Source organism: Scyliorhinus torazame, chromosome 12, assembly GCF_047496885.1.
Source record: "Scyliorhinus torazame isolate Kashiwa2021f chromosome 12, sScyTor2.1, whole genome shotgun sequence".
Lineage (NCBI taxonomy): Eukaryota > Metazoa > Chordata > Chondrichthyes > Carcharhiniformes > Scyliorhinidae > Scyliorhinus > Scyliorhinus torazame.
The window spans coordinates 28672932-28685892 of NC_092718.1; the positions used below are offsets into that span (position 1 = coordinate 28672932).

The window sequence follows — 12961 nt, forward strand, 5'->3', positions numbered from 1 at the left end:
GGGCCTGTTCCTGTGCTGTATTAGTCTTTGTAAGAGAGTATAAATTGCAGCTAAACTGGAATTAACTGGAACGTTAGACAGAGGCAGTTTCAAATTGGACACTTCTCAAAGTTGTTACTTGACGATGAGCGCATCTTTCTGTGAAGTTTATAGACATCACCTTCCAGTGCACCCCTGGACAGGAACCACCCGTTTGTGCAGCTTCACACAGCTTCCGCCACCGTATCAAGTCACAGAGAGCATTTAAGATTGGATTAACTAACGCTATTTTATTTTTCTTGATTCTATTTCCACACACTAAACAATTTGAGCTACAAAAAGAAAAATTCTGTTATCGTACAAAGTCAACAATCATATGATCAGTGGGAATCTGAACATTCACACAAGGAACAATGAGTAAACAGGAAAGGAAAGTGCTTTGAGCTTGGCTAGGGTGGGACTGTGATATCTCAGCCGAACACCTACACGAGATTTCACTGTTGCTGACATTTATGTGGCTGAAACCTCGTGTTCACACAGCCCGTGGATGACACTTTTGACAGCAGGAGACATTTTCAAAACAAAAAAAAACTACATATGCCTTTTTATTTTGCCCTGGATAACCTTTTGCAATCCAGTGTCTGGCTCCTTACAATGGTTAGACAGCATCCTCTTTCTTTCTACAGTACATTTATATATAATGAATGGAACATTACACCAGCATCACTCTTGTGGGAACAGTTACTCATCCTTACATATCAGGAATGTTCATAACACATTGTTGAAGTTAACCTTGAACACACTGACATAAGTAGGGATTAAACCCATCATCAGCTGAGCTCATGACGTTATGCCCCCAATAAGGCAGAATTGCCCTCGCTGATCAACATCTGTATGATATAAATCCCCTTACCTTGATATCAACAATATTCTTCATCCAACACCCCCTCCCTCTGCCCAATCTCATCCAAATGAATTGACATTGGGACATTTAATAATCCTTTGAAAATCTAACAAATTGCACGTGGGTGTTGATCAAAGTCAATCTGTGTTGATCTTGGTGGACTGCACTTAGCTCAATGATCCATGTTAAGAAAAGACCGCTACAGATTGATGATGTGATAGAACGCGATGCATTAGCGATCAGGAGGCTAGCTTCACTTTGTGATTGCAAAATTGTGCTGTGAGTACCGACTGCAGACCTTTGGGGAAACCGATCCTCCAAAATCAATTTACATTTCAACTAAATAAAAACACTGCAGGTAATTTTAATCCAACATGCACAATGGAAACGAATTGGGCCCATGTTGGGCGTACGTTTTGCAATCTGTTCTGTTTTAAAGGCCTATTGACTTCACCGGAGTGTAAAATGGTGCGGGGTGTAAAACAGGAGTCTAACCCAACCCTACCTAATTTCCTCTAGGTGGGACAGGCTAAGATTGCTCCCACTATATTTGTCTGTTTTGTTTATGCGCTTGATATTATGCGGCACCCAAAACAGAACAATCAAATCATGGGGTGCCAAATGGGCAGGAGTACATGCTCTTGTTCCTTCATGACCAGCTGCAACAAAGGAAATTTCATGTGCCAACAGAAGAGGTAGGGAGAATAAGCCCCGAGGTATGTGTTGGGGGAATGTGTATTTAGACCCAATAAAGACCCGTTTTAATAAAGAGGTTTTGTAACAGTATTATCCACATGGTTATCTTCAATCTACATCCGGCTTAACATTGAGTAGACATTTGTGATTTTAAAATTATAATATATTACTAATAAATCTAAATCTAAGCTCAAAAACCCCAGCAAACGTGTTTATAATACTGAAAATAAGACATAACATCGTCAGAAATAAACTGTGCATTTCTCAAAAGAATCTTCAGACATTTCAGTTATCAGAATTCACACACCATCAGCAACAGATAGCAACTGATGTGTAAAAAAACCAATCATAAACTATTATTTAAAAAATTAAATCGTTGGACCCAAGACAACTTGGTGAGTGGTCAGTTTCTGCTTGTTCGGTAAGCCTATGGTATTGGATGTTACTGGACAAATACTTAGGGCTGGATTCTCCGTCGGCGTGATCTTCCGTCACGCCGGCAAATTTCACGACGGCGTGGGGGTGGAGTGGGGTGCCCACAATGGGAAACCCCATTGTCCGGCTGCCTGGACGGACGGAGAATCCCACTGCCAGCGGGGGTGCGCCGCACAGGAAAATGGGTGTGGCGGAACGGAAAATCCCACCCTCAATGTGTTTGGATGACCGTTGAGTCCGCAATTTCTACTGAAAGATTAGCTCCTTTCAATCATTTCTCCATGATACTGAGCACCATGTTCTGCTCCTGGTGTCATTTAGTGAGCAGCCCATCTCTGGCATATGGTGGAGGGAGTCTATGTTTGAATGCTTTGAATAAAAAGTCCCTTACTAAACATTCCATTTTCTCTTCATACATTATATCATGTAGCAAAATATTCTTCAAAGTTAACGCAGATGTAAACTCTCAGACACCAAGAGTTTCTATCTATGGTGAAGCTATCTTAAAAACATTAATTCTTGTTATATACTCTCAATTACAATTTCAGTTCCCTGAACAATTCGGAGTGTACTGGTGACGAGTGTAAGCTCGCTACTGACAACGCGCAATGGATTTACCCAATCTTTCTTCATCCACAAGAAAGCGAAACAGGAGAGACTTGCTAATAAATACTTGAAACCTAACAGTCTGAAAATACCCTGTCATCACATAACTACTCTGCATTCAGCTACAAAAGAAAATTGACGATGTGTCCCTGAGATAGCCATCACCCACCCCGCCCCCCGTGCATTTTCGAGTGGTGTGAATAAAATCGAATGCTGCCCACAGATCAGGAAACTAGTGTGTCGCATCGAGTCTGAGAGAATGAGCATGGCGGACTGTATGCGCAACAAGTTCAGAATGCGCATCGCACCCTCTCTTCCCCACTGCTTCTCCCGCCATGAACTTGGCACAGCCCCGTGACTAGGTTCGAATGATGTTCCTGTTGTAACTTTGCCCTTGTACTTGGCTACATTTTCTTGTTTGATATTGTGTCAATGCTAAGTACCTCCCCCTTTGCCAGTGGCACAGTCCTTTGTAGGGCTGACTCTGCAACACGCTCCTCCAGTAAATATATTTGAAAAACAGGCCCTTTGAGGATTATGTGAACACAAGAAGTAAACAGCTTTCTTAAAGGGATAATCCACAATGTACAATCATCTCATGGTCATTTCCTCTGAACTCCAAACCTCTGCCAATCCCGGTTTTCAATCCACATAAAGGTTGTGTGAGGGCCCTGCTTAGAAACGTCCTCCAAGATTAGGAAATACGCGCGGAGAATCACTGGGGCAAACCTCCACTTCGTTTTGGTAACACTGAACGTGGAACGTTCGGAACTTCTCATCCAAGGTTATAGGATTAAAAGGATTTTAATATTTAATGCAATACTCCAAGGGCCTGCCATAAAACTCTAGATGAACATTCAATACTTAACAACTTCATTCTATTTATACCGAGGGATAGAAATTGTTTTTTTCAAAATCTCACATTTAATGGCTTCAAATAGTTTCACAAGAGTAAGTGTGATAAGGAGTGTAGACCAGAGTGGTGATGAAAATTGAATCCTGACCCTGGGAGGAGGCTGAGACCAAGCATCACCAATCAGGCAGTTAATACTGAGGTAGATAACTGACTGCCCACCATCCAATAAAAATGCATGAATAGGGCTTCACAGAAACTAACCATTTTCACTTGTAACTAACAAACAGTTGTACGGAAACAGGGCAAGATAGCAGCCCAAATGAAGTCCAGAAACACAAGCATTGCAAAACAGCCATGTAGCCGGTAACACTCTCAGTTACCTTGATAGAGCACAGAACATGGGCATCAAAGTATGAGGAACGATAGGACTGCAAATTTACAAAATATCAAAAAGAAGAAATACTAAATTACTGCTGCATTTTACACGTGTCTACACCGAGGGCGACCACTCTGTGCCGATGCTTGCTTTATGGAGGGGGTTGTCATAGCTTTTGACTTCACATCTGTGATTTGTATTTCTTTTTTTCTCCGCACTCTTTGGAAGAACATTCCTGGTACAGTTCCTCTGACGTGGTCATCCTTTTGTGGGGTGCCGGCTTCCCCTGGCGCAGCCAGGGGAGGGGTGGGTGGTTCGCATCCATGGCTCCCGTCCAGACGAACAAAACAATTGAGTCAGGGCTGATGTCAGTCGTGAACTTTCCTTCCTGGGGCTACAGAATCTTCTGAATGTTATTGAAATCCTGGGAGGTCTGGCAGGAGACAGGACTGGGAATGTTTGACTCAACACTGGCTACATTGTTGTCCTTCCTTTTAGAATGTGCTCTGACCTAGCTGAGGCGTGCGAGCATTATGGCAAAGCTCTGCAGTACGACGTGTTAGGCATCGAATGGAAACCGAGAGCCTCGTTCATTTCTCTTCAAAAGCATGTCTTTGGTGACGTTCTCGAGTAAGGAACGATGATAAAAAATATTTCTCTGATAAACAATACAGACAATCAACAAGAATAAACACCTTTGCAATGTAAAAAATAATGCAAACACGCAAGACGTGGCTATATACAGTGTAACATACAAAAAGGTAATGACCATTAATTCCATGCCTCAACCTAAAGCAGGCAGGAAATTTGTTAAGTCACCATGTACATCAATGGAGGGAAAACTGTCCCATAACACAGAATGGAGTTCTATAAAATTTGAGGTAGAATGTTTCTCTTTATATTTGGAAGTGCTTTTTTTCCTCTCCTTCAGGGAAAATGGTAGATGAGTGAGGCCTTGAGGTAGTACTGCATCTGTACTGACCAAATGCTATTTTGCTTGCAGAAAGGAAGATACCAATTTGAACAGTTTCCTGAAAAGACATTCAATGCGGCTGAGGTAGTTTTCAATCATCAAATTTTTCTTTGAGTTGTTTCCCCAAGTCTTATTAGCAGCCTACATGCAGGCCTCACCAGTCACTTTGTTTGCTCGGAATCCACCGCTGAAATTATTGAACCTGTAACCTGAGATTGATACACTATGAAATCTGTTGAATGCCTGCATGGAGACCTGCTATGTATGGCCCAACTAAACTGATATTGGTAGCTGTTTTACAATCAAGGGAGCTGTTACAAGGCGAGACCGATAAACAGCAGGCAAACAAACGGATGTGTGGTGAAAATCTGACATATGTAGGCCCGAAATGCGTCCTCAAAAGGTGAGTTTCATAGATAAACTACACCAGTACCTTCATTACAACACGCCTGAGTTTTTCTTTTGAGGAGACAAACTGACTTAAATTTTCAGCAAATCCACAGAAGAGCGTGAGCTGACCTGAGACCGAAAGTCTTACTGTAGACGCCATCAGATGGGAAAACGATAAACATCAGCGAGTGAGTTCCAGTAATAAACCTACAGGTAGGCAACAAGACTTGGTTTCTCAAAGTTTCACTCTGCGGTGACTGAACTACTGTCTTTCGCTGCAGTGAAGCTGATCTGATTAACATTTAATTCAGGGTGGTCTATAGAACACTGGACAACGGTTTCGAAGGTAGTGTGCTGTTCCTGAGTCACAACAAACTCGTCCAGTGGGAACACAGAGTTCTGGCAGATCAAACTGGGCTGTTCTTCAGAGATGGGGGAGATATTATTAGCCTGTGGTGAATAGGAAGAAATAAAGGTGGGGGGGGTTGGAGAGAAACAACATTACTCCAAGATATAAATAGCTACAAATTGAAAATTACTCTGACATTATTAGATAAATGCTTAATGCACAAAATTCCTTTCTCCATTGAATGAACACGGAATTATCTTAACATGCAAATAGGTTAACACTGCTATTGAGAAAGGAAATATGTGCAAGTACATTAAGCATTTGAACAATCGCATCATTTCTACCCTCAAAGTACATAAAAATACTTTCTAACATGGCTCTGTAAAGCTAACAACTTTGCAAACAAACATTAAAGGCATACCCTCAAGAATAGCTCTAACAAGCCATCTATAACTCACCAGCGATCTCTTCCCTGGACAGTAAGAAGGGAACCTGCAGTTTATAGTGTAAGCATTACTTTGCAGTAAGGACCCAGGAATACAGCTTCTTCCATGCACTTCACACCATTGTACTTATATACTCTTTTATTTATCGTACAATCTGTATACCTTTTGCTCATCTAATTTACAGAGAGCCAAATTCATTCTGGGGTGAGACTCTGCCGACAGATTATTGCTTAGAATTACATTAAATAGAGCCATAGAAAAGTTACGGTGCAGGAAGAGGCTATTCAGCCCATCAAATCTGCACCAGCCAAAATAAAAAGAGAAAAAGAAACTAGCCGCTCATTTTAGACTCATTTTCCAGCACCTTGTAGGTTCCAGCACTTCAGATGCAGTCCAGGCACCTTTTAAATGAGTTGAACATTTCAGCCTCAACCACCAGCTTAGGCAGTGAATTGCACCACCCCCTGGGTGAAAAAGCTTTTCTTCATGTCCCCTCTAATCCTTCTCTACCAATCACCTTAAATCTATGCCTCTGGGACTTGACCCTCAGCTAGGGGAATCAAGTCTCTCCTGTCTACACTATCTAGGCCCCTCATAATTTTGTACACCAAAATTAGGTCACCCCTTAGCCTCCTGTGTTCTAAGGAAAGCAACCCCATACCTTCCAATCTCTCCTCATAGTTGCAACTTTCAAGCCCTGGCAACGTTCTTGTAAATCTCCCCTGTACTCTCTCCAGAGAAAGTCTGTCCTTCCGGTAATGCGACCACCAGAACTGTACACAAAACTCCAGCTGTGGCATAACAAGCATTTTGTACAGTTCCAGCATTAAATCCCCGCTTTTGTACTTAATACCTTGCCCGATAAAGGAAAGCATTCCTTGCTGCCTCACGGCGCCTAGGTCCCAGGTTTGATCCCGGCTCTGGGTCACTGTCCGTGTGGAGTTTGCACATTCTCCCCATGTCTGCGTGGGTTTCCTCCCCACAACCCAAAGATGTGCAGGGTAGGTGGATTGGTCACACTAAATTGCCCCTTAATTAGAAAAAATGAATTGGGTAATTAAATTTTTAAAAAAGGAAAGCATTCCATACGCTCTCTTGACCACCTTGTCCACCTGCCCTGCCACCTTCAAGGATCTGTGGGTGTCTGTAGTCTGACACGCATTTAAAATTTGTACTTTCATGGACTCTTCCCGGATCTTTTTAATATCCCAAGACAGACAAATAAACAGAGATGAAGCTAAGTGATATTAAGCCGAAAACTCAAAAAGTGTACATCTGTACTGGTGGGCTACAGTCCATTATGTAGCCGTTGTATTGTGTGAGGTTAGTGTATTGTGGTATGACTTCCATTCCTTTTGTTAAGAAAGGATATGCAGAAGTTGATGAAAGTTGCCTGGTACTTGCATTGTCCAGTTGGCAAAACAGCACAAATGCCTTCAACTTTGTTTTGTGGGATTTGGGTGAACTGGAACTACCTCAAAGGAGCAAATGAGTGCAGATGCACAGCAAGAGGCAATGTGTTGAGTTGTAGCCTGTCTATAGTTAATGGTAAGGGGAAGGAGAATGTATCATAACAGTTCTTTCCACTTTCCCAGTTAGACAGCCCATTTGAAAACAAAACCAATATGGGACCCAAAGTCCTTGCCTTGGAACAGGCATGACTGAACTCTACTCCTAACCCTGATGGTCTATCCTGCAAGTGTCCACATATTAACATAGTGCCAGCCAGCACCTGCAAAAGTGGGGGAACATCATGGGCAACTGTTCAGAAGGTGGGCCTCCCTTCATAAGGTCATGCTCTTCAGACTGACCAGTCCAATGTGTCTGTATTGCCAGCCATAGAATCCCTACAGTGCAGAAGTAGGCCATTCGGCCCATCGGGTCTGCACTGACTCTCTGAAAGAGCACCATACATAGGCCCACTCGCCCACCGAACCTTTGGACACTAAGGGGCAATTTAACATGGCCAATCCATCTAACCTGCACATCTTTGGACTGTGGGAGGAAACCGGAGCACCCGGAGGAAGCTCACTCAGACACAGGGAGAAAGTGCAAACTCCACATGAACAGTCACCCAAGGCTGGAATTGAACCCGGGTCCCTGGCGCTGTGAGGCAGCAGTGCTCCCCATTGTGCCAGATAGTGCAGCAGAGCCCATGAGAATTTTGAACCCCACCTCTTATTATATCATGTTTGTGGAAGCATTGCAAACCAGCAGCAGTGAATCTTCTGATTGGAGACCATGGCTGAAATTTTCCAGTCATGCCTGCCGACTGGATTTTCCAGTCCCACACGCAGCAACTCCCGCTGTTGGATTCCGGGTGGCGAAGTGTGCAAACAACAGGAAAACCCATTGACAGCAGCAGGACTGGAAGTTCTCGCCACCGCCCAATGGTGGGCCACCTTCATGAAACATGCGCGAGGGATGGTGAGGGGTGGCGGAGATTGGAAATTTCCGCCCATGTTTCCGGGTCTTGTCCAAATTTTCACTCCTACATTCAAAACCATTTGACGTCGGGGGAGGGGTGGGGGCACCTCCCCATGGTAGGGAACTCCAGGGTCTTGATCCCTTGAACCTTTCTCAGGAATACTGATCGCCCTTTGAGTTGATTTTCACCAGCAGAACTCACCATAAGTCCCTTGTGTTGGTGATCGTTAGGAACCGGTGCGGGAAACAGTCTTTCCAGTTCATTCATGTCAGCCATCTTCCTATTGGCTGTGAACTCCTCGCGACCTCTCCGTGGTCCACCATTCAGGACCAGTCCTTGTGAGTTTCTTTGGGCTCTGGATGGAGTTTGAGGAGTAGCCAGACGATCCTCAACATTTTTACACATTAGCAACCTAGAAATGCAAGTCGCAAGGGACAAATTTAGTTCATAATCCATGGAAGTATTATTTAATGCAAGGAACAATTCACTCGCATCTGGTCCTGCATGGATTGTTTATATCTCAGATCCTGAACTCTATTAGGACAGATGTCAGAGGTAGGTTCTTTACTCAGAGAGTAGTAAGGGTGTGGAATGCCCTGCCTGCAACAGCAGTGGACTCGCCAACACTAAGGGCATTCAAATGGTCATTGGATAGACATATGGACAATAAGGGAATAGTGTAGATGGGCTTTAGAGTGGTTTCACAGGTCAGCGCAACATCGAGGGCCGAAGGGCCTGTACTGCGCTGTAATGTTCTATATGAACGTGTGTGTAGTGCTTATACAGGAAAATAGAATTCGGCATGTATGTCTGTTACTGTTATGACTTCCATTCGTGTCCATTTGTGTCATAGATAATGACAAACACATGCATGTGCACTTGCACACTCACATACACACAAGCCTTCCGGGCATGAAATAATCTATTTTGTTTCCGTGCCTCAAAATTTACACTTTCAATGTTGCTGCAATACAGGTGGGTGAAAAATCTGTGAAGCACATACCTTCCACGATATCCAAAAACCAGGAATAGAACACAGAAGATAATGCAGGTAACACCGATGTGGGTTCCAATGATGATACCAGTTGTGGATGTTTTGCTACTGTGCTCCTCCTTCAGGCAGTCACATGGAGTGTTCAGAACTGTAACACAAATTGCCTTTTATTACTGATATCAGGAGGACTGCTGTCTCGACTGTGATTGTTCAGCTCCCTTGCTCTCCATGACAAGATACAAGAAAAATCTTGGTATCTTATGAGATAATTCTACTTTCATCTGTAGCTTCTAACCCTTCACTCTATTACAAACTTTATCTTTATTTTGTCAATATTGTTATTCCTCTCAACCTCCTTTGTTTGCGAATTCTAATTGCCAATGCCACATTCTTCCTTCATGCTGCACGTTAACTCTGTTATAAAAATTTTTTTTAGAGTACCCAATTCTTTTTTTTTCCAATTAAGGGGCAATTTAGTGTGACCAATCCGCCTACCTTGCACATCTTTTTGGAGTGTGGAGGTGAGACCCACGCAGACACGGGAAGAATGTGCAAACTCAACATGGACAGTGATCCAGGCCTGGGATCGAACCCGGGTCCTTGGCGCAGTGAGGCAGCAGTGCTAACCACTGCACCACCGTGCTACCCACACCTTAACTCTGTTAACATCAAGATCCAACCTTATACTGTTTTCAGAACCTCTCCACCTCCCTCAGTCTTTCTCTTTCTTAATATCTACAGGCCAATAAAATCCAAGCTTGGTGTCAAATTCATTTTTTCCAATTAAGGGGCAATTTAGCGTTTTCAATCCACCTACCCTGCACATCTTTGGGTTGTAGGGACGAAACCCGCGCAAACACGGGGAGAATGTGTAAACTCCACACAGACAGTAACCCAGAGCCAGGATCGAACCTGGGACCTCAGTGCCGCGAGGCAACAGTGCTAACCAGTGCGCCACCATACTGCCCTGTGTTACTTAATTCTTGATTGCACTTGTTTTCTATCCATATCGTAATAATATTCTTTATTGGGCTGGTTTAGCACAGTGGGCTAAACAGCTGGCTTGTAATGCAGAACAATGCCAGCAGCGCGGGTTCAATTCCCGTACTGGCCTCCTCGAACAGGCGCCGGTATGTGGCGACTAGGGGCTTTTCACAGTAACTTAATTGAAGCCCACTTGTGACAATAAGTGATTATTATTATTATTATTGTCACAAGTAGGCTTACATTAACACTGCAATGAAGTTACTGTGAAAAGCCCCGAGTCGCCACATTCCGGCGCCTGTTCGGGAACACAGAGGGAGAATTCAGAATGTCCAAATTACCTAACAGCACGTCTTTCGGGACTTGTGGGAGGAAACTGGAGCACTCGGAGAAAACCCACACAGACACGGGGAGAACGTGCAGACTCCGCACAGACAGTGACCCAAGCCGGGAATCGAACCAGGGACCCTGGAATTGTGAAGCAATAATGCTACCCACTGTGCTGCCATGCTGCCCATGTGAGGCAGCAGTGCTAACCACTGCGCCACCGTGCTGCCCTCTATTACAATTGTAACCTTTTCCTAATCAAGAGACTAAAACTGTACTCAAAACTCCAGAGATGGTCGCACCAAGGCGCTGTACAACTGCAGTAAAACTTCTCTACTTTTAAACTTCATTCCTCTTGCAATAAACACCGACATTCCATTTGCTTTCCTAGTCACTTGCTCTTCCTGCAGACTAACCTATTGTGATTCATGCACCAGGACAGCCAGACCCCTCTAAACCTCCAAGTTCTGCAATCTCTCTCCACCTTTCTATTCCTCCTGTCAAAGGGGAGAAATTCACATTTTCCCACACTATACCCCCAATGACAAACCTTTGTCCCCTCACATAACCTACCCAAATTCCTTTGAAGACGCTCTACCTTCACTTACTATCCTACCCCTCTTGGTGCCATGAGCAGATTTAGCCACCATACATCCAGTCCCTGCATCCAAACCACTGATGTAGGTTGTAACCGGTTGAGATTCCAGCACTGATCCCTGTGACACTCCACTAGTTACAGCTTGCCGACCCAAAAAAGGCTAATTTGTCCCTGCTCTCGGCCTGTTTTACTCACCAGATCTTTCAGCGGCATCGCGCAGGGCCACAAAGCGGACCGTGGAATTTCCGTCTCCATGGCGATTGAACGCTAGAAGCTTCACTTCATATGCAATCATTGGATCTTAGAAAAAAGACAGATCAGTTTTACAATTGTACACTCAGAAGGGACTGTTAATCAGGAAGGTGTGGTAATGCGTGTTTGTGGCACTTGGTCATAGAAATATATATTAAATAAGAGAGATAGGTTAACAGCCACCACTAAGGTCAACTCAGGGTGGAATTCTCTAACCAAACCCACCATGGAGATGGCTCACCATGAGCCACCAGCTAGATCTTCCAGTCCCACTTAAATCAGTGCCCATTTATATTCCTCGCCTGTGCCGCCGTCGGGAAACCCATGATGGAGCCCAACTTCGGCAGGGCTGGAACATCCCATCAGTGGGAAGGGCTGGAGAATTCCACCCATAATGTCTCTATGCACAGTCACGGCAATCTTTACACGAAGTGCCAGCCCCAATTCTGCCTATTAGACACACTCCAAGGAGGAGTAGCCATATTCAAAAGCAAGTGTGGGTTGTGTGTATGCCAATCACACTGTAATGCCAATTCTCCAATCTGTGCTTCCTTTAAGCCTTTCTTACATGGGCAGCATGGAATCCATCAACCTTTTATGATGGAAACGTCCCCAGAGTCATTCTTCGTTCTGTTCCTACAAGCACAGAGTCAGCAAATTCCCCAGGGTCAGTCTGTGCTCTGCTGATCATTCACCAAGGTTGTGGGAGATCAGGAGAACCCCACGCCAGCTCCCTTTTTGCAGCTTTTACGTCTTGTGATTATTTGGACCATCCTCTTACCCAGCTGCGTTATGTTGTACGATGTCACATTGCTCGGAAGGAGAACGGGCCCAGTGAAGTGCGACCCATGAATCCGCCGATAATACAACTTGAACCCCTCTTGCTGCCCGAGCTTAATGGTGGTCTCCCAAGCGGCCTGGATTGCTGTACTGTTCAAGACTTTAATGAAAAGGGCTGGTACAGCTGGAACTGAAACATAAGACAGGATATGATGACGTGAGTACTGAATGAATGGCAACAATAGCTGCTGCCTGCTTCCAGGCAGCTCATGCGTCTACTGATGTCACACCAATGGAAATGTCACCACTGATATCTGTTGGTGTACAGTAGTCATGAACATTACTGTCATCTTCTGTATATTTGGAGAATTCCCACAGCACAGCAGTCTTCATAGTGCAGTTCCCAAACCCTATGCAACAGTAATTATGGGTAAGATGATGTTTAAACCCCATGTGCACAGATACTAATTTTCTTTTATTCAAGAGAGCAACGGCAGTTTTGGAAGAAAGTAATAGCCATTAAATGTCTCCATTGTCGGTTTGCCTTCTAGCCTGTTCCGAGATACTTCCGAATGGCATTATTGAAAG

At 44.1% G+C, this 12961-nt stretch overlaps 1 protein-coding gene across 1 annotated transcript in view; it reads right to left on the bottom strand.

The window, feature by feature from the left end:
• Window positions 1-249: 249 nt before the first annotated feature.
• igdcc3 (immunoglobulin superfamily, DCC subclass, member 3) overlaps window positions 250-12961 on the bottom strand; it is a 183913-nt gene continuing 171201 nt past the window's right edge. The window contains exons 10-14 of the mRNA XM_072470586.1: window positions 12375-12563; window positions 11537-11641; window positions 9442-9580; window positions 8640-8850; window positions 250-5665 (exon numbers count right to left, since the gene is read on the bottom strand). Of these exons, the coding sequence (XP_072326687.1) occupies window positions 5459-5665; window positions 8640-8850; window positions 9442-9580; window positions 11537-11641; window positions 12375-12563 (851 nt within the window). The 3' untranslated portion in view covers window positions 250-5458. The remainder of the gene's footprint in view (window positions 5666-8639; window positions 8851-9441; window positions 9581-11536; window positions 11642-12374; window positions 12564-12961) is intronic.